General features: G+C 42.7%; 2 protein-coding genes across 2 annotated transcripts in view; both read left to right on the top strand.

Moving 5' to 3' along the window:
* The window catches only part of LOC111978005 (collagen alpha-1(I) chain), a 47,868-nt gene extending 43,468 nt beyond the window's left edge, over positions 1-4,400 (top strand). The window contains 6 exon segments of the mRNA XM_070448721.1: positions 101-167; positions 721-828; positions 956-1,247; positions 1,609-1,799; positions 1,999-2,241; positions 3,156-4,400. Of these exon segments, the coding sequence (XP_070304822.1) occupies positions 101-167; positions 721-828; positions 956-1,247; positions 1,609-1,799; positions 1,999-2,241; positions 3,156-3,302 (1,048 nt within the window). The 3' untranslated portion in view covers positions 3,303-4,400.
* Positions 4,401-14,288: 9,888 nt separating this feature from the next.
* Positions 14,289-20,553, top strand: part of LOC111977427 (neurabin-2-like) — a 52,161-nt gene continuing 45,896 nt past the window's right edge. Inside the window, exon 1 of the mRNA XM_024006841.2 lies at positions 14,289-16,341. Coding sequence (XP_023862609.1) covers positions 14,884-16,341 — 1,458 coding nt within the window. The 5' untranslated portion in view covers positions 14,289-14,883. The remainder of the gene's footprint in view (positions 16,342-20,553) is intronic.

The following is a 20,553-nucleotide window of genomic DNA, read 5'->3' as shown; positions in this document are numbered from 1 at the left end:
TGTGATTAATGAGATATAATGTGTGATTAATGTGATATAATGTGTGATTAATGTGATATAATGTGTGATTAATGTGATATAATGTGTGATTAATGTGATGTATCTGGTTCCAGGGATCCCCTGGAGAGTCTGGGCCTGCTGGACTTAACGGACCTTCTGGACCCCGAGTGAGTATGACTCTGACTCCCAGTTCATCAATAGAACATGGTTGATAATGTAATATAAGTTACACATTGGCCCTGCACTCCACAACACTCTTCAGTTGGATAACATTGTCCCTGTACTCCACAACACTCTTCAGTTGGATAACATTGGCCCTGCACTCCACAACACTCTTCAGTTGGATAACATTGGCCCTGTACTCCACAACACTCTTCAGTTGGATAACATTGGCCCTGCACTCCACAACACTCTTCAGTTGGATAACATTGGCCCTGCACTCCACAACACTCTTCAGTTGGATAACATTGTTCATAGAATGATCCTGTATGTGATGTTGTGTTCTTAACCTTAACAAGAAGATTCCACACATCAGATTACGCAGGGATATCCTATCTAGTCATTTATTAGTGATGTTGTCGCTGGAATGGAAGGAATAGGACCTCTGATGAAGGCTGAGAGGTCAAGTTGTTAATAGTTAAATAATGGTGAGTGAGCGCTGTGACTTTTCCTGTTCAAGGTATATGACTTCTAATGGAGTTGTTGTTCTGTGTCCTACAGGGACCCCATGGTTCTTCTGGCTCTACTGGTAAAGATGGCATGAACGGTCTGCCTGGACCCATCGGACCCCCCGGACCCCGTGGTCGCAACGGAGAGATGGGACCTGCTGTAAGTCTCACACTGACCTCCACATTTACCGTGCATACGCACAAGCAGACACACAGATCCTCACACACATAGCACAAGCCTTTGATGCCAGATTTGACCCCTTTCTGTCTTCTTCTTCCCTACCCAGGGTGCTCCTGGTTCTCCTGGTCTGCCCGGACCCCCAGGTCCCGCTGGTGGCGGCTTCCATGTCGCACCGATCTACAACCAGGAGAAGGGACCTGACCCCATGCGAGGAGGAGGAGGATACCACTACCGTGCTGACGAGCCTGACATGATGAACGACCGTGACATGGAGGTGGACACCACCCTGAAGAGCCTCAGCCAGAAGGTGGAGAACATCCGCAGCCCTGAGGGAACCCAGAAGAACCCCGCCCGCATGTGCCGTGACATCAGGATGTGCCACCCTGAATGGAAGAGCGGTAAGTTCCAGGCTCAGTCCAGCGCACGCCCCAGACAAACACTGGTTATATAAATAGGCATGCTGTGATCAGTGATTGTTTGGTTGGTTGGTTGGTTGGTTGGTTGATTGGTTGGTTGGTTGGTTGGTTGGTTGGTTGGTTGGTTGGTTGGTTGGTTGGTTGGTTGATTGGTTGGTTGGTTGAATGAATGATTTGATTTAATGATTTGATTTAATGTATTCAATATTTAAAAAGGAAACATCAAAGAGCTAGCAACCTACATTAATAACTCTATCAATATAATAACTTCTACTTTATCGGACCTCTATGGTCACCTGAAGCACCTTGATGGCTTATATTCTGTTCTCTCTTAAACCCACAGGCCAGTACTGGGTGGACCCCAATCAGGGCTCTCCTCTGGATGCTGTCCAGGTCTTCTGCAACATGGAGACTGGAGAGACCTGTGTCTACCCATCCCAGGACACCGTCCCCATGAAGAACTGGTATACCAGCAAGAACATCAGGGAGAAGAAGCACATCTGGTTCTCAGAGTCTATGGACAACGGCTTCCAGGTAAGGACCATTCAGCGTAACCATGTGACAAGGACTACAGTCAGAGCTCGGGTAGAAACGACTCAGACTTACACTCAAACTTGGATTACTGGGGACATGGGTCTTGACTTGGACTCAAGTTTTAGTGACCTGCCTTCACTACAAATCTGCCTTCATGATACTAACCCCCCCCTCCTCCTCCTCTCCCTCTCCTCTCCAGTTCCAGTACGGTAGCGAGGGCTCCAACCCAGAGGACGTCAACATCCAGCTGACCTTCATGCGCCTGATGTCCAACGAGGCGTCCCAGAATGTCACGTACCACTGCAAGAACAGCGTGGCCTACATGGACAAGGGCACGGGCAACCTGAAGAAGGCCCTACTGCTCCAGGGATCCAACGAGATCGAGATCAGAGCTGAGGGCAACAGCCGCTTCACATACACCGTCAGCGAGGACGGCTGCACGGTGAGACACCTACTACTACTGTCCACTTTTACTGTCCTCTACTCTTTTCGCTTATCTTTCAACTCCCTTCTGATGTCTGTTATTCTATTCTCTCTTCTACTCTCGTCTTTTACTGTTTTCTACCTCTCTTCTACTCTCCTCTATTCTCTTCTTCTACTCTACTCTCCTCTATTCTCTTCTTCTGCTCTCATCTATTCTCTTCTTCTACTCTCATCTATTCTCTTCTTCTACTCTCCTCTATTCTCTTCTTCTACTCTCCTCTATTCTCTTCTTCTGCTCTCATCTATTCTCTTCTTCTACTCTCCTCTATTCTCTTCTTCCACTCTCATCTATTCTCTTCTTCTACTCTCCTCTATTCTCTTCTACTCTCCTCTATTCTCTTCTTCTACTCTCCTCTATTCTCTTCCTCTACTCTATTCTCTTCTTCCACTCTCATCTATTCTCTTCTTCTACTCTCCTCTATTCTCTTCCTCTACTCTATTCTCTTCTTCCACTCTCATCTATTCTCTTCTACTCTCCTCTATTCTCTTCTTCTACTCTCATCTATTCTCTTCTTCTACTCTCCTCTATTCTCTTCTACTCTCATCTGTTCTCTTATTCTACTCTCATCTATTCTCTTATTCTACTCTCATCTATTCTCTTATTCTACTCTCATCTATTCTCTTCTTCTACTCTCCTCTATTCTCTTCTTCTACTGTCCTCATTTTGAATTTAAAATTGTGTGAAATCCATGTTATGAAACTAAAGATGAATGAAGTAACTAAATAAAACAGAGGTTATATAGAGGTTAGTGTGTTATCAATCATCTTTACTAGGACTGGTTTCTGATTCTGACCTATGCTCTCTCTCTCTCTCTCTTTCTCGCTCTCACTCTCTCTCTCTCTCTCTCTCTCGCTCTCTATCTCTCTCCATAGTCACATACTGGCACATGGGGCAAGACAGTCATCGACTACAAGACATCAAAAACATCTCGCCTGCCCATCATTGACATCGCTCCTATGGACGTTGGTGCACCTGATCAGGAGTTTGGCGTGGAAGTTGGCCCTGTCTGCTTCGTATAAAATCAAAAAGAAATATGGACATGAAATTGTTTTTTTTTTCTAGCAGTCATCTCTAATTCTATTTTCTATGCATTACCTACAAACTAATTTGGCTGCCACTGGTCCACGAGCTTAAAACTACTCTGCTGAAGACGTCGTTTGCATGTTTTTGATTCTGAAGAAAAGACATTTGGGGGACTGCTACTTCAACCGAAACTTACAACAATTAAGGACACTTAAAAAATAATATTTTGTTTCCACTGGCAACAAGAAAATAAGTGTAAAATAAAGTGTAAAATCCCCATGGAGAAACACAATGAGATACAGGTGACTTTTTTGCCGTTTTTTACCACTGCGGAAGGACAATGAAAGCAACAAATGCTATGTACCATTTTCTGGTATTAAATAAATCTTAAAAATGACAGTGAAGTGTCTTCTTGTTCTAAATTCATGACAGAAAAACACCTGAACATTCACATTAATTTTGAATACATTAATGGCTACCTCAGAGAAGAACTCCATGTTACCCAAAATGTTTCACAAGCCCTAGGGCCGATTTTACACTACAGGAATATTATTGGATAGAAAACAAATGTCAAAGGTGCTATAATGCTATAATATGTTTGCTAGAGCAATCCTTTCCTGTCATAATTAGCTAACAACCATCGGATCTTTGGTGCTAACAAATCAACACATTGCTAGTACAATTGTTTTCTTTGTCAAGTGTTGGTTAATTAACAGTTCTGAAATATGTTTTACTGTGGATATAATGCATGCCAATGGTGTCTGGTGTGGATTTAGGGAAGTGGTTTTGTTTTTAGTTGTATTTCATTTCCCCAGCTGATGTTTTTGTCCACCCTCTATGCTACCCTTGTGATTGTCCCTATCACTGCATCACTAAAGCACCACTCAAACCCTCCTGATGTTTGTGTTTTGTTTGTTGAAGAAAAACGTTTTAGGTTTCTAAAAAAGGAAAAGAGTTTTACAAAATCTGAGAAGCAGACACACTTTCATGGTTTTGAAAAAAGAGAATCTGTACTGATGTTGTACATGTATAATAAATCAAGATGTTTTTAATTATTTGGATGCTGAATAAAGCATGTGAAGTGGTCTACTCAATGTTTGACATGTCCCCTTGGTTTTCTCCATTCAGCTCACATCAAACCGACAGACAATTCAGCGACCGTGGCTGATTATAATTTTTTTATATTTTATAGTTTCTTTTGGGCAACTGATAAAATAATCTCCCAAATAATGTAAAAGTTTAACTTTCATTAAAATCTAATATTGTAGGCTTATAGTCAAACACATAACTTCAAAGAGGCCAATGTTGGTCCCGTTCTTGGGAAACATAATATTAAGGCATTAACCAACTTAGCCATAGTTATTACAACTGACTCAAACCCTGATGAGTGGGACTTGTAGGACATAGATCACATTGGTAAGGAGCATTTGGGATAACAAGTGACGTTTATTTAACCTTTATTTAACTAGGCAAGTCAGTTAAGAACACATTCTTATTTACAATGACGTCCTACCCGAAGGCAAAAGGCCTCCTGCGGGGATGGGGGCTGGGATAAAAATAAAAAAATAGGACAAAACACACATCGTGACAAGAGAGACACCACAACACTACATACAGAGAGACCTAAGACAACACAGCATGGCAGCAACACATAAAAACAGAGCATGGTAGCAACACAACAGCGCAAAACATAGTACAAACATTCTAGTTGGTTTGGTTGAAAAAAACGATTCATTTTCTAAATGTCCAGTGCTCCTAATTTCCAATGACACAGTAATTTTGCAAGAATAAATATGAGTTGACCATAATATACATGACCATCTGCATGTGTAACAATTTTAACTCGCCCCGGGCGCGAACCAGGGACCCTCTGCACACATCAAYAACAGTCACCCACGAAGCATCGTTGTCCATCGCTCCACAAAAGCTGCGGCCCCTGCAGAGCAAGGGGAACAACTACTTCTAGGGCTCAGAGCGAGTGACGTCACCGATTGAAACACTTTTAGCGCGCACCACCGCTAACTAGCTAGCCATTTCACATCGGCCACACATGCAATCACACATTTTGATTGGAGCTTCTGAGCCTTGTCACCGTTTTGTTGGGATCCTAGAATTAGTCATGTAGTCTTGTACTGAACCCTGGAGGTTTTCGGTGGAACAGTTCTGAATTAGACTAGGCTACTGTGAGGGCTACTGTCTATCTACCTCACACGGGTCTGTGGTCTACCCACTGCAGATCTACGTGTTTTTGTTTCCGGCCGTAGACTTCCGGACAGTTCCATTCCAGATGGATAGCCTCCAAACCAGGCTTGGCGCTACACATCCACAAATCCAGTCACAAAAAGAAGACATGCTGAAACGTGTGGATTATGTGGATGTGATTCTACAAAATTTACAATGTCCTTTTATAGATCTTCCGTATTTTTCTTTTGAAAATGAAGCGCAGATGACACGCGGAGTTTTTATTCTGTTATTTACTTTTTTAAAGAGGATGTGTCTTCCTAAAGACGACGTGGATGAAGTGGATGAGTCGATGATGCCTCTGTGTGGCTACCCTGTAATTAGTAGTCTATTTGTTGTGCTTTTTAAAAATTGTGTTCCTAAATTGCTTCTCTTTGATAGTAGTATGTTAAGTACTAGGCACGTCATTGGCAGCGCTCCTCTGATTAATAAGACATCTTTGGACAAATGTTATTACATGGTAATTACATAATTATTACACAGGCTATTTGGTGATCGAGATTACCATTAAAACAATAATGGAGTCGGTTAGGGGTTTTATTTAGAAAAAACATGGAATATTTATATATATAAGAAACATTCTACCACYACATGTAGGCTATATGCCTCCCAATGATAAGGTAAAAAAAATGCTTTCCCTGCTAAAACAAATTAAGAATTGACCATTATGGTTGAATTTAATAGCAATGATTAGGTTTAGGAAAGTATTTATGAATCATTTTAAAAAACAGGTCTTGAGAGCCTTTACACACCAAAATAAAAAAAACGGTGGTTTGATTCATTCTGGAAATTGCCACATTCAGTTCTTTAACCCATGTTATTGTTGGAAGATACGTGTAAAAGAATTATAAAGGGAGAATAGTGTACAATAGTGTGCTATACCCTGGTCTATTGCCTGCACTATCCATGGGACTGTGTGATGACACAGCCAAGTAGTACGCCATTCGTCGGGTCGGGATCAAGCGGTTAAGGCTTGGTCTCCACTCTGCTTTATAACATTCAGTTAGCCTACATGTAATTGTTTATTATCAAGTGTTACTAATGATCCTCAGCAACAACCACATGGCCGTGACGACGTTTACAGAGGATGCAAATTAAGGTAAACAATACAATGTAATTAAATGGAATGATAGTTGGTTACACCATCTGAAGGGAACTAACCGTGAATTGGTAGTTGAGTATGTGTGGTCATTAAGTCTACTCACAGTCGATAATGATAGTGGCTAATATTATTATTATATATTAATATTAACATGATAGAAACAGGAAACGGAGAAAATGGGGGTAGCTTATAATTAAGACGTTCGAGAGTGCCCAACACTGCAAGTTAAAGGGCTGTACAATTTAAATGATACACAATGGCACAGCATTTCATCAACTTTACTATGGGAAAGTTGATATGTTGATATGCCTCAGTTTTGTTGCCATATGACTGGTTTCACATTTGTCTCCAGCGATTATAAGGTAAAATAGATTAAAAAAAAACAATTGTCATTTATATTTACAATTCCCTTATCCAAACGAATTACTCATTTACCTAGCTCTTATCAATAGCTCTAAACAAGTAGTAAATTACAGTGCATGGAGAATGGTGTTATTTATATAGGAAAAAGTAAAGTAGATGATTTCCCTCTTGGAACCAGAAGGTTCGCATGACCTTATTCATCGTTTCCTTGCGTCAGAATACACATAGAGAGAAAAGTGAATAAAATGGGGATTCATTCCCCCATAAGAATGTTGAGCTCAAGGATCAAACTCTCAGCTGTTTTGGTGCCCTGGCTACCACGCTGAAGCGAACGCATTCACATGCGCAGATACTGTGTGTGACCATGTGAGGTAGAATAGTGAAGCCTAATTTATTCTAATATTGATTAAATTAAATGTTTTCTTCATCAATCTAYACACAATATTGTAACGTCCGGGGTGTAGTGGAGGAAGAAGTCAGGCGCAGCAAGCAGCGAGTTCAGGGTAGCGATACTTTATTACACCACATCGGTAAAAATGACGCCAACTCAAACAAATGCCCCAAACAGGGGGAACTAAACATTTCAGCAAAAAACACCATACACGAACAACCGTGATTTACAGTCGAGTACAAACGTATACTGAAAATAATCCCGCACAACCAGCAGGCGGGCCGGCTGGATAATAAAGCCCAACCAATTAACCTAACTAAACACAGGTGCAACTAATAAACAGACAAGGGGGAAACAAAGGATCAGTGGCAGCTAATAGGCCGGTGACGACGACCGCCGAGCGCCACCCGCACGGGAAGGAGAGCCACCTTCAGTGGGAGTCGTGACAAATACCCTATAATTGCAAAGCGAAAACTGTTTTTTAGAAATGTTTGCAAATGTATAATAAAATGAAAAACAGAAAGGTGAATACATAAGTATTCAAACTATTTGCTATGAAACTCGAAATTGAGCTCAGGTACATACTGTTTCCATTGATCATCCTTGAGATGTTTCTACAACTTGATTGCAGTCCACCTGTGGTAAATTCAATTGATTGGAAATAATTTGGAAAGACACACACCTGTCTATATAAGGTCCCACAGTTGACAATGTATGTCAGAACAAAAACCAAGCCATGAGGTTGAAGGAATTGTCCGTAGAGCTCCGAGACAGGATTGTGTCATGGCAGAGTTGGGGAAGGGTACCAATATATTTCTGCAGCATTGAAGGTCCCCAAGAACACAGTGGCCTCCATCATTCTTAAATGGAAGAAATTTGGAACCACCGAGACTCATCCTAGAGCTGGCCRCCCAGCCAAACTAAGAAGGGTTTTTGTCAGGGAGATGACAAAGAACCCGATGGTCACTCTGACAGAGCTCCAGAGTTCCTCTGTGGAGATGGGAGAACCTTCCAGAAGGACAACCATCTCTACAGCACTCCACCAATCAGGCCGTTATGATAGAGTGGCCTGACGGAAGCCACTCCTCAGTAAAAGGCACATGACCGCACGTTTGGAGTTTTCCAAAAGGCATCTAAAGACTCGCACATCAYGAGAAACAATATTCTCTGGTCTGAGGAAACCAAGATTGAACTCTTTGGCAAGCGTCACTGAATGGCAAGCGTCACGTCTGGAGGAAACCTGGCACCATCCCAACGGTGAAGCATGGTGGTGGCAGCATCATGCTTTGGTGTTTTTCAGCAGCAGGAACTGGGAGACTAGTCAGGATTGAGGGAATTATGAACGGCGCAAAGTACAGAGAGATCCTAGATGAGAACCTGCTCAAGAGTGCTCAGGACCATAGACAGGGGGAAAGGTTCACCTTCCAACAGGACAACAACCTTAAGCACACTGCCAAGACAACGCAGGAGTGGCTTCGGGACAAGTCTTTGAATGTCCTTGAGTGGCCCAGCCAGTGTCTGGACTTGAACCCAATCGAACATCTCTGGAGAGACCTGAAAATAGCTGTGTAGTGACCCACCCCATCCAACGTGACAGAGCTTGAGAGGATCTGCAGAGAATGGGAGAAACTCCTGAAATACAGGTGAGCCAAGCTTGTAGCGCCATACCCAACAAGACTCGAGCCTGTAATCACTGCCAAAGGTGTTTCAACAAAGTACTGAGTAAAGTGTCTGAATAATTATGTATATGCGATTTTCAGTTGTATTTATTTAAAAAAAAAATGTGCAAGTTTTTGATTTGTTATGATGGTGTATTGTGTATAGATTGATGGAAAAAATATATTTAATACATTTTAGAATAAATAATAAGTAACGTGGTAAAATGTGAAAAAAGTCAAGGGGTCTGAATGCACTGTATACCTGAYTTGGAATTTACTGGTACACTTTGAAGTTAATCCACTAGGTGGTGGTATAGACCAAATATCATAATCTATAATCTAAGTGGAATATTGTGCTCTTCCTGTCGTCCTCTATCCTTTCTCTTTTTCTCTCTTTCTCTCTTTGTCTTTCTCTCGCTCTCTCTCTCCAATTTAATGGCTTTATTGGCATGGGAAACATGTCATTATGTCTATATACAGTGTTGTAACGATGTGCAAATAGGGAAAATTAAATAAACATATGGATTGTATTTACAATGTAGTTTGTTCTTCACTGTTTGCCCCTTTTCTTGTGGCAACAGGTCACACATGTTGCTGCTGTGGTGGCACGCTGTGGTATTTCACCCAGTAGATATGGGAGTTTTTCAAAATTGGGATTGTTTTCWAATTCTTTGTGGATCTGTGTAATCTGAGGGAAATATGTGTCTCTATGGTCATACATTGGGCAGGAGGTTAGGAAGTGCAGCTCAGTTTCCACCTCATTTTGGTGGCAGTGTGCACATAGCTTATCTTCTCTTGAGAGCCAGGTCTGCCTACGGCGGCCTTTCTCAATAGCAAGGCTATGCTCACCTGAGTCTGTACATAGTCGAAGCTTTCCTTAAATTTGGGTCAGTCACAGTGGTCAGGTATTCTGCCACTGTGTACTCATTGGTTAGGGCCGAATAGCATTCTGAATTGCTCTTTTTTTTTTTTTTTTCATTCCAAGTAAATATATTTTGTTTTCTCATGATTTGGTTGGGTCTAATTGTGTTGCTGCCCTGGGACTCTGTAGGGTCTGTTTGTGAACAGAGCCCCAGGACCAGCTTGCTTAGGGGACTCTTCTCCAGGTTCAGCTCTCTGTAAGTGATGGTTTGTTATGGAAGGTTTGGGAATCGCTTCTCTTTATTTGGTTGTAGAATTTAACGACTCTTTTCTGGATTTTGATAATTAGCGGGTAATGGCCTAATTCTGCTCTGCACGCATTATTTGGTGTTTTACGTTGTACAGAGTCTCAATTTGGTGTTTGTCCCATTTTATAAATTCTTGGTTGGTGAGCGGACCCCAGACCTCACTCACAAACATGAAGGGCAATGGGTTCTATATCTGATTCAAGTATTTTTAACCAGAATGTTTTTTTGCCAGATCTCTCCCTCTCTCCCATAAGCAGTATGTGTTCTGTGTGGAGTTGCGCTAGCCGGGTCCCATATGTGCTGTAGCAACATTTTTTGACAAACGAGTTGGCTAAAGCCCAATCAAACCAGACCACCAGGCTAGGGCCAGGTTGAGCTACTGTATAGTACTACTAGTAGTAGTAACAGTAGACTACTCCCTGCTGGGTCACCAGGTTGATCTACTGTATTGAGTCTCTACTAGTAGTAGTAACAGTAGACTATCCTGCTGGGTCAACCAGGTTGATCTACTGTATTGAGTCTCTATAGTAGTAGTAACAGTAGACTACTCCCTGCTGGGCCACCAGGTTGATCTACTGTTTGAGTCTCTACTAGTAGTAGTAACAGTAGACTACTCCCTGCTGGTCACCAGGTTGATCTACTGTATTGAGTCTCTACTAGTAGTAGTAACAGTAGACTACTCCCTGCTGGGCCACCAGGTTGATCTACTGTATTGATCTCTACTAGTAGTAGTAACAGTAGACTACTCCCTGCTGGTCACCAGGTTGATCTACTGTATTGAGTCTCTACTAGTAGTAGTAACAGTAGACTACTCCCTGCTGGTCACCAGGTTGATCTACTGTATTGAGTCTCTACTAGTAGTAGTAACAGTAGACTACTCCCTGCTGGTCCCCAGGTTGATCTACTGTATTGAGTCTCTACTAGTAGTAGTAACAGTAGACTACTCCCTGCTGGTCACCAGGTAGTCTACTGTATTGAGTCTCTACTAGTAGTAGTAACAGTAAACTACTCCCTGCTGGGTCACCAGGTTGATCTACTGTATTGAGTCTCTACTAGTAGTAGTAACAGTAGACTACTCCCTGCTGGGTCACCAGGTTGATCTACTTGTATTGAGTCTCTACTAGTAGTAGAAACAGTAGACTACTCCCTGCTGGGTCACCAGGTTGATCTACTGTATTGAGTCTCAGCCTGGTAGGGCATTCTTTTTTCTGAAATCAAGGCCAGTTGGAGGAATAAATAAACAAATATTCACTACTGTCACTGTGTATCTGAAATGGCACTACTATAATGCCCTACTTTTGACTAGAGCCCATAAGGCTCTGATCGGATAAAAAAACCCAGATACAACTACACCTTATGGAACAGCGGGGACTGTGAAGCAACACAAACATAGGCGCGTACACACACGATATCATACGTACTATACACACACGTACACATGGATTTTGATGTAGCTATGTGGTACTGGAGTAGGGGCCTGAGGGCGCACACTTAGTGTGTTGTGAAATCTGTTATGAATATATTGTAACGTTTTTAAAATTGTATAACTGCCTTCATTTTGCTGGACCCCAGAAAGAGTAGCTGCTGGAAAAGTATTCTGTTTGTTAGTCACTGTGATCTGAAATGGAGAGATGTTTTATCCTTATACTGTTACAGGCTCCAGACGGTGCCCAGAAATATTCTTTATGCAATTCATGCTTCAAATATGTTTCAAATGTTTCAGTGCAGAATCATATTTCAACTGAGTTAAGTTTTAAACTTGATCCTCAGGACACAGTGTTTGTGTCCCAAATGGCACCCTATTCCTCAGCCTGGCTACGGTCAAAAGTAGTGCACTATGTAGGGAATAGGGTGCTATATGGGGCCCCTAGTTAATGAGTCTGTACTGTGTACTTCTATCATACTCTCTCCCTGGGCCRGCGGGGTGCTGTAGAGGAAACTGTTATCATGGAGTGCCTCTGGGTAAAACGAAGCCAGCTGGGAAGGACTGCATGTTGCACATAAATAACATGGGATCATTGTAGACCCGCCCTGCTTTTCAGAATGGGAGAGTTTAGACACCYACCAATTTGCTGTAAGTCGTTCTAGATACGAGTGTCTGCTAAATGATTCAAATGTTATGTAAATGCTGATCACTGCAGACTGCTGCATGAATGTCAGTTGTGACACACCTGTAAATGTAATGATGCTTTAAATGAAAAAATGTGAAGAAATTACAATAAACATTTATCTGTTCTTTGGGAATGCATTACGTTGTTGCTATTGGTCAATCATTAAAGGTCTAATCACAAACTTCAGGTTCTGCTGTTTTTAAAGAGGTGACTTAATCTCCGCCTTACCATAGTGTTTTAGGAAGGGTTCAAATTCATTCTGGACAATCTCTCTCTACAGCTGGAACACAAATAGCTCCCACAGGTGCATAATCCTTTATCTGCCTTGACCACCAGCACACTGGCCACACACACTGTGTACAAGTAGATAGGAACACAAGCACCAAAGGATATCACTATTTGATAGGTTACATTTACATGAGGTTGCAAATAACATGGAACTCGGGCAGTGAACTGATTTGCACTTGAACACYGTGTCCACACCACTACTCAGCCTCATGGCATACAACAATACACTTGACATAGSTGCTGAAATTATATTTACAGTCATTTCACATACTGTTATCGGACATCAGCATATATACTGGCAGCACAATATTGTTCTTACTATAAAGCTATTTTATCACTGGTAAGTTCTCTAAAATATCTATTGTAAAACACAAATGATAATTTGCTATATATAGGATAAGTGATCAATGTAAATAAAAATCAGCTTGTTGTCATTGACTAAATTTGACTGTTCAAATAAATCAGCCTGTCCAGTCTGCCATCTTGTTTGGAGCTGTGATTACATCTAAACATTACCATAACAGGGGAGGTTAGCATTTTTGCAGGGGTATGATATTTGTGAGTCTAACTTTCTCACTCATCATTATTCACGATTCATTCAGGACTATCCATAATCATGGTAGCATCCACATGAATGTATTAGTGTTTAGAAACATATATTCTTATTTACAATAAAATTCACTTCAAAATGTCACAATACATTATTTACCATTTCATTATCTATTGGGAACACAATCTGAAACACAACCAAAGCATACTCCAAGAAAGGTTCAAATCTCACCTTTCTTGTAAAAACAGTTGTAAACAAGCAGAGGTGTAGTCATATTTTAGGACCCAAACTCAGGTACTCATGATGTATTTCCTATTCAACTAAACGGCATGAATAAGGCTTGAAATGACTTCTATTTTTTGTAAATATAGTATAATCAATTTATAAAACGACTAAGATTTCACCTTCCTTATAACTGTAAAATACATATTTGTATGTTTAGTGTTGGAGAAAAGTGCATATTTTCTAAAGGTTTCTCTTGATCAAAATGTCTGCCCCCGTCACTGTGATTTTATATTATGTTATATTTTTTCTGATCGTAACGTTAAAATTGATCTGCCTACATATTCTGAGATATAGCTAATTTACAGTCTTTATTCGTAGCTATGGAAAACGCATTAGACGGACCCGGTATGGAGCGCATGAGATGCAGAACCAGACTAGGCGACATAGCCTACAATTGAAGCGCCTACAAACCAACATGGTAGGGTTTTATAGTGAAGCTGAGGAAATAGTCTACCCTACGCCCTCACAAGAATGTCACAATGTCTCTCACTGCTAAAACATTGTATTATATCAAACTTGTAGGCCAGACAGGTAGTGGGTGCAGCATGCGACAATATTAAACGGACACAGTAATCTGACGCCCTCGGGTTCCTAAAGTGCCCCAATTCTTTGAATAAAGTAGATTTATGTTTATTTGGCTCGTCTATTTGATATAATTTTAATGATATAAAACGTGTGTAGGCCTCACAAATATATTGATTATCACTAAATTTATATTCCAGGTGTAGGAATTAAAACGTAGAGGACCAGTGAAACGACCGGCGCTATGACCCCGTTGCGCCCGATCCCCAGCAGCGTTAACGTGTGTAAGTGCTATACGGAATCCTTGAGACGTCCATACCCTAAACCCTAACCCCTACTTTAACCATTACCCTTACCTAACCCTAACCTTAACCATTTTAAATGTCAACTTCAACAAGGTAATTCCAGAGTTGGGACGTCCCAAGGAACCCGGATAGCACGGACCGTTTTACGCGAGCGAAGAGGACACCGTGGCAAAAATCAGCAGCTCAGAAAATCAAGAGATCAAAATGATGCTGCTGCTGGTGAAAAGGGATTAAACGGAATAAATCTTTCGTCAGTGGAAAATCCAGCGTTCATTAGGTTACTGTTCCAGTTTTCTGCAGGGATGTTTTTGTAACCAGGGCATTTTATCCGGGTTTTTGGTCAGGTTGGCGTTCAATACTAATGTATCGTTTTCAATTTCCATAGGAAAACACTGGATGCACGCAGCCTAAAACAATACCGTCGTTTTTTTATTCTCTTCTGCTATTCAATTCTATTCGGCACGGCACATAGGCTCACCGTCTCCCCAACATAATTGACTGTCGGTGAGAACGGACCAATTTTTGCTGACAACCGAGGAAAGGAAAGGCAAATATGTCGTTGCTGAGCAGCGGTTGTGATKCTTGACTGATCATGATGAAGACCGATTCCTCATCTTCCAAAAGCACCGGCTCCGGTTCGACGCTGAGGAGCCCATCCCCGCACCGGAACGCATACGAGGCGGGGATGCAGGCGCTGAGGCCTGCCAAGGACAATGCTGCAAAAGGCGATCATATGCAGGAAGGCCCCCGYGGTCGCAGGAGTTATGGCTCCAATGTGCACCGTATCAAGAACATGTTCCAGCAGATGCAAGGCCCAGGGAGCACATCTCCCTGCACGGAGGGAGGGGAGGACCCAGAGAAGACTACTGAGAGAGTGCGTCTCTCCCTCCCCAGAGCCGGTAGCCTGAATGAGAATGTGGACCACAGCGCGTTGCTGAAGCTGGGATCCACTGTCTCAGAGCGGGTTAACCGGTTCGACCCTAATGCCAAAGCTGAGAACGGGCAGGCTCCCCTAGCCTCATCACCCAGCTACTCCAAGCTGCAGGAGACACGGAAGATCTTCGAACAACAGCAGGCGGCCCAGCAGCTGGAGCGGGAGAAGCAGGCCGCTGCCACCAACCGGGTCCTGCTGAAGACAGAGCAGACCTCGGGCCTGGGCATCCAGGATGGCAGGCTGGACGTGGTGGCGCGGTTCAATGGCAGCACAGAGTCCCTGGACAGCCTGGACACCACCGAGGCCGTGTCCCCCACCGTCTCCCAGCTCAGCGCTGTCTTCGAGCGGGCCTCAGAGCTCCGCAACAACCTGCATCGCCTCTCCTCCACACCTCCGCTGCCCTCCCGGGGGGTCAGCACCAAGGTGGGGGTGCAGCTCAACTCCAAAATCATCTCTAAGAGGGCGAATCGTGCTTCTGCCCTCCCACCAACCAGCCAGGAGGAGGAAGGGGGTTGGGGCCGCAGCCAGAGGGACCAGGATGGACCTCCCAGAAGCCTCAGGGCCTCATCCTCCTCCACCTCCGATGGCCAAAGCGGAGGGCAGAATGGAGGCCACAGTGGCCACACACTCCCTGAGCCCAGAGAGGGCCGGGATAAGACTGGGCCAGACTCTGGGTCCCAGGCCAAAATTGAGGGCCAGTCTGAGGATCGTTCTGGCGACCTGGAGCCCAGCAGCACCATAGTTAAATCTGACATCCACCACTTCTCTCTGGAGAATGGAGAGAACAGTACAGAGAGAGAGGCCCAGGTAAGGGAGACTTCTCCCAAGGGCACTAGCAGTGAGAGGGGGAGGCAGGGTGGAGATGGAGAGATTGGCCAGGGGGGTACAGCAGAGGGGGAAGAGAGGACTGTAAAGGAGGATCAGTCAGGGGGAGAACAGGTGGCTATCAGAATGTACAGCGCAGTGGGGGAGGACTCTGGAGGGAGCCAGCAGGAAGAGGAGGAGGATGATGAGCCATACGAGCCCGAGTCCAGCTGTCATGAGAAACCTGGGCTGCCTGAAGAGGAGGACCCTCCACCCAGCCGGAAGATCTGCTTCAGCACGGGGCCTATCAAGGTGAGTTCACATTCTAATAGAATAAACACCCACTCACACACATATACAACACACACACACAACACACATCCACACAGACACACACACACCACACCACACACACAACACACACACACACACACACACACACACACACACCACACACACACACACACACACTAGTCACACACACACACCACACAACACGGCACACGCACACACACACACATACATAACAGTGGGCAAAAAAGTATTTAGTCAGCCACCAATTGTGCAAGTTCTCCCACTTAAAAAGATGAGAGGCGGTAATGAGAAGAAAAAATCCAAAAAATCACATTGTAGGATTTTTAATGAATTTATTTGCAAATTATGGTGGGAAAATAATATTGGGTCAATAACAAAAGTATCCTCAATAAATTTTTATATACCCTTTGTTGGCAATGAACAGAGGTCAAACGTTTTCTGTAAGTCTTCACAGGTTTTCACACACTGTTGCTTGGTATTTTGGCCCATTCCTCCATGCAGATCTCCTCTAGGAGCAGTGATGTTTTGGGGCTGTTGCTGGGCAACACAGACTTTCAACTCCTCCAAAGATTTTCTTATGGGTTGCGATCTGGAGACTGGGCTAGGCCTCTCAGGACCTTGAAAATGCTTCTTACGAAGCCACTCCTTCGTTGCCCGGGCGGTGGTGTTTGGGATCATTGTCATGCTGAAGACCCAGCCACGTTTCATTCTCAATGCCCTTGCTGAGGGTAGGCTTGTTACTTTGGGTCCCAGCTCTCTGCAGGTCATTCACTAGGTCCCCCGTGTGGTTCTGCGGATTTTTGCTCACCGTTCTTGTTATCATTTTGACCCCACAGGGTGAGGATCTTGCGTGGAGCCCCAGATCGAGTGAGATTATCAGTGGGTCTATATGTCTTCCATTTCCTAAATAATTGCCTTCCACAGCTGATTTCTTCAAACCAAGCTGCTACGCTATGTGCAGATTCAGTCTTCACAGCCGCCTTCGTGAGTCAGGTCATGCAAACACGTTCTTAGCTTCTGGTGTCCTTTGGACAGCTCTTTGGTCCTTGGCCATAGTGGAGTTTTGGAGTGTGACTGTTCTTGAGGTTGTGGACAGTGTGTCTCTTATACTGATACACAGTTTCAAAACAGGTGCCATTATACAGGTACGAGTGGAGGACGAGGAGCCTCTTAACACTCTTTCGCCCCGGGGTTCCGCTACGCGGAACACCCACAACCATTTCCACTCGCCCTTCCGCAGTGCGGGCGCAAAGATTAATTTTTTTTTGGAATATTCTTAACTTCCACACCATTACACCAAGTCAATCAGCAATGAACTAAGATACAGATCTTTGAAATTCGCTCAAGCCAACTCACTTCTGATCTTCTTTTAATGTTTTAACTAGCGATAAACACAATATACGTTTTAATGTTTAGCCTTACCACAATACAAACACAACAACGCCGATTTATTCACCGCTACATAGCTTTCACAAAACCCACAAAGTAACGAAGATACATCTATTACACTCCACTAACTTTGAACAACCTTCATCAGATACAAGTCTTGATAACATCATGTTTCATATCGACATACACTTAGTTTTGTTCGAAAACTGTGCATATTTATAGCTCACAAATCCTGGTTTTACACTTGTGAATACGGGCGCCGATACATGCACCAAATTTGCCGGAGAAATTTTGGACAGTCACGTAATCTAACCAAAAAACTCATCATAAACTTTACTAAAAAATACATGTTGTACAGCAAATGACAGATACACTGGTTCTTAATGCAACGCTGTGTAAGATTTAAAAAATAATTTAGTAAGCAAAGTACAGCATGCAATATTCTGAGACAGCCGCCCAGCTTCTCCGCCATTTGGAGCCAACAATCCACTAAAATCGAAATAACATCAATAAATATTCTCTTACGCTTTGGATGATCTTTCATCAGAATGTAGTGGCAAAGGGAGTCTAGTTCGCAACAATAAATCATTGTTTGTTTTAGAATGTCCATTTTCTCTGTCGAATTAGCAACTTTGGCTAGCATTGTGGGAAGGGCACATGTCATCCACTCTTGGCGCATGGAACGAAAAATTCCAAAGTCACATAAACTTGAATAAACTGGTCAAAACTCGTTGAAAATCATCTTATGATGTTTTTCCTCATATGTATCCAATAAATTCCAAAGACGGAGCATTTCGCGTGGTATACCTAACGCATTTCAGAGACAATGTGGGGTGTCCCTGGTGCGCGCTAAATAATGGCCAATAGGGCGGACCTGTCACTCCAAAGCTTCTCATTCGGCTCACATCAAGCTAGACGCAACCCATTCAACATTCTACTGCCTGGTTGCACATCTAAGTGGAAGGCGTAATGAAGTAGCATACAGATTCCATAAATATAAGGCAATTGAATAGGCAACGGCTGACAACAGAGCCCCATTTTCAGAATTTTCACTTCCTATTTGAAAGTTTGCTGCCAAATGAGTTCGTTTTTACTCCCAAAAAAAAACAAGGAAAAAATTATTTTTTCCACAAAAAAAAAGTTTTAAGCGAAAAAAAACTTCAGAGTGTTTTTCGATCCAATAGTAAATAATAATATGCATATCGTATGATCTAGAACAGAGTACGAGGCCGTTTAATTTGGGCACGATTTTTCCCCAAAGTGAAAACAGCGCCCTCTATTCACTAATGGAAGAAGTTACAGGTCAGTGAGAGCCAGAAATCCTGCTTGTTTGTAGGTGACCAAATACTTATTTTCCACCATAATTTGCAAATAAATTCATTAAAAATCCTACAATGTGATTTTCTGGATTTTCTTTTCTCATTTTGTCTGTCATAGTTGCAGGCCTCTCTCATCTTTTTAAGTGGGAGAACTTGCACAATTGGTGGCTGACTAAATACTTTTTTGCCCCACTGTACATACATACATACATACACACATTTACACACACGCACGCAATTCTCACTGAGTCTGTACATAGTCAAAGCTTTCCTTAAGTTTGGGTCAGTCACAGTGGTCAGGTATTCTGCAGCTGTGTACTCTCTGTTTAGGGCCAAATATCATTCTACTTTGCTCTGTTTTTTGTTAATTCTTTCCAAAGTGTCAAATAATTATCTTTTTGTTTTCTCATAATTTTGTTGGGTATAAGTCTGTTGCTGTCCTGAGGTTCTGTGGGGTCTGTTTGTGTTTGTGAACAGAGCCCCAGAACCAGCTTGCTTAGGGGGCTCTTCTCCAAGTTCATCTCTCTGTAAGTGATGGCTTTGATATGGATGGTTTGGGATTCGCTTCCTTTTAGGTGGTTGTAGAATTTAACGGCTCTTCTGGATTTTGATAATTAGTGGGTATCGTCCCAATTCTACTCTGTATGCATTATTTTGTGTTTTATGTTGTACACGGAGGATATTTTTGCAGAATTCTTCATGCAGAGTTTCAATTGAATGTTTTTCCCATTTTGTGAATTCTTGGTTGGTGAGCGAACCCCAGACCTCACAACCATAAAGGGCAATAGATTCTATAACTAATTCAAGTATTTTTAGCCAGATCCTAATTGGTATGTTAATTTTTATGTTCCTTTTGATGGCATAGAAGGCCCTTCTTGCCTTGTATCTCAGATCGTTCACTGCTTTGTGGAAGTTACCTGTGGCGCTGATGTTTAGGCCGAGGTATGTATCGTTTTTTGTGTGCTCTAGGGCAACGGTGACTCGATGAAATTTGTATTTGTGGTCCTAGCAACTGGAGCTTTTTTGGAACACTATTATTTTGTCTTATTGAGATTTACTGTCAGGGCCCAGGCCCTTCTCTCTCTCTCTCTCTCTCTCTCTCTCTCTCTCTCTCTCTCTCTCTCTCTCAATAGTAGAAAGAGAGAGTAAAGAGAGAGGAGATAGATTAGAGAAATAACGTTAGAAAGAGAGAGTAAAGAAGAGAGAGTAGATAAGAAGAATAAGTAGAAGAGAGAGTAAAGAGAGGAGTAGAGATAGAGAAAGATAGAGTAGAAAGAGAAGAGGTAGGAAGAGAGAGTAAAGAGAGAGAGTAGATAGAAGGAAAGTAGATAGAGAGAGATGAGTAAAGAGAGGAGTAGAGTAGCGAGATAGGAGGTAAGGGAGAGAGAGAGATAAAGAGAGTAAAGAGAGTAAGAGAGTAGAGAGAGAGTAGATAGGAAAGAGAGGTAGAGGAGAGAGAGAGAAGAGAGTAGAGAGAGAGAGAGAGAGAGAGAGAGAGAGA

This window comes from Salvelinus sp. IW2-2015, linkage group LG18, assembly GCF_002910315.2.
Source record: "Salvelinus sp. IW2-2015 linkage group LG18, ASM291031v2, whole genome shotgun sequence".
NCBI lineage: Eukaryota > Metazoa > Chordata > Actinopteri > Salmoniformes > Salmonidae > Salvelinus > Salvelinus sp. IW2-2015.
This window is presented reverse-complemented; position numbering and strand designations above follow the sequence as displayed.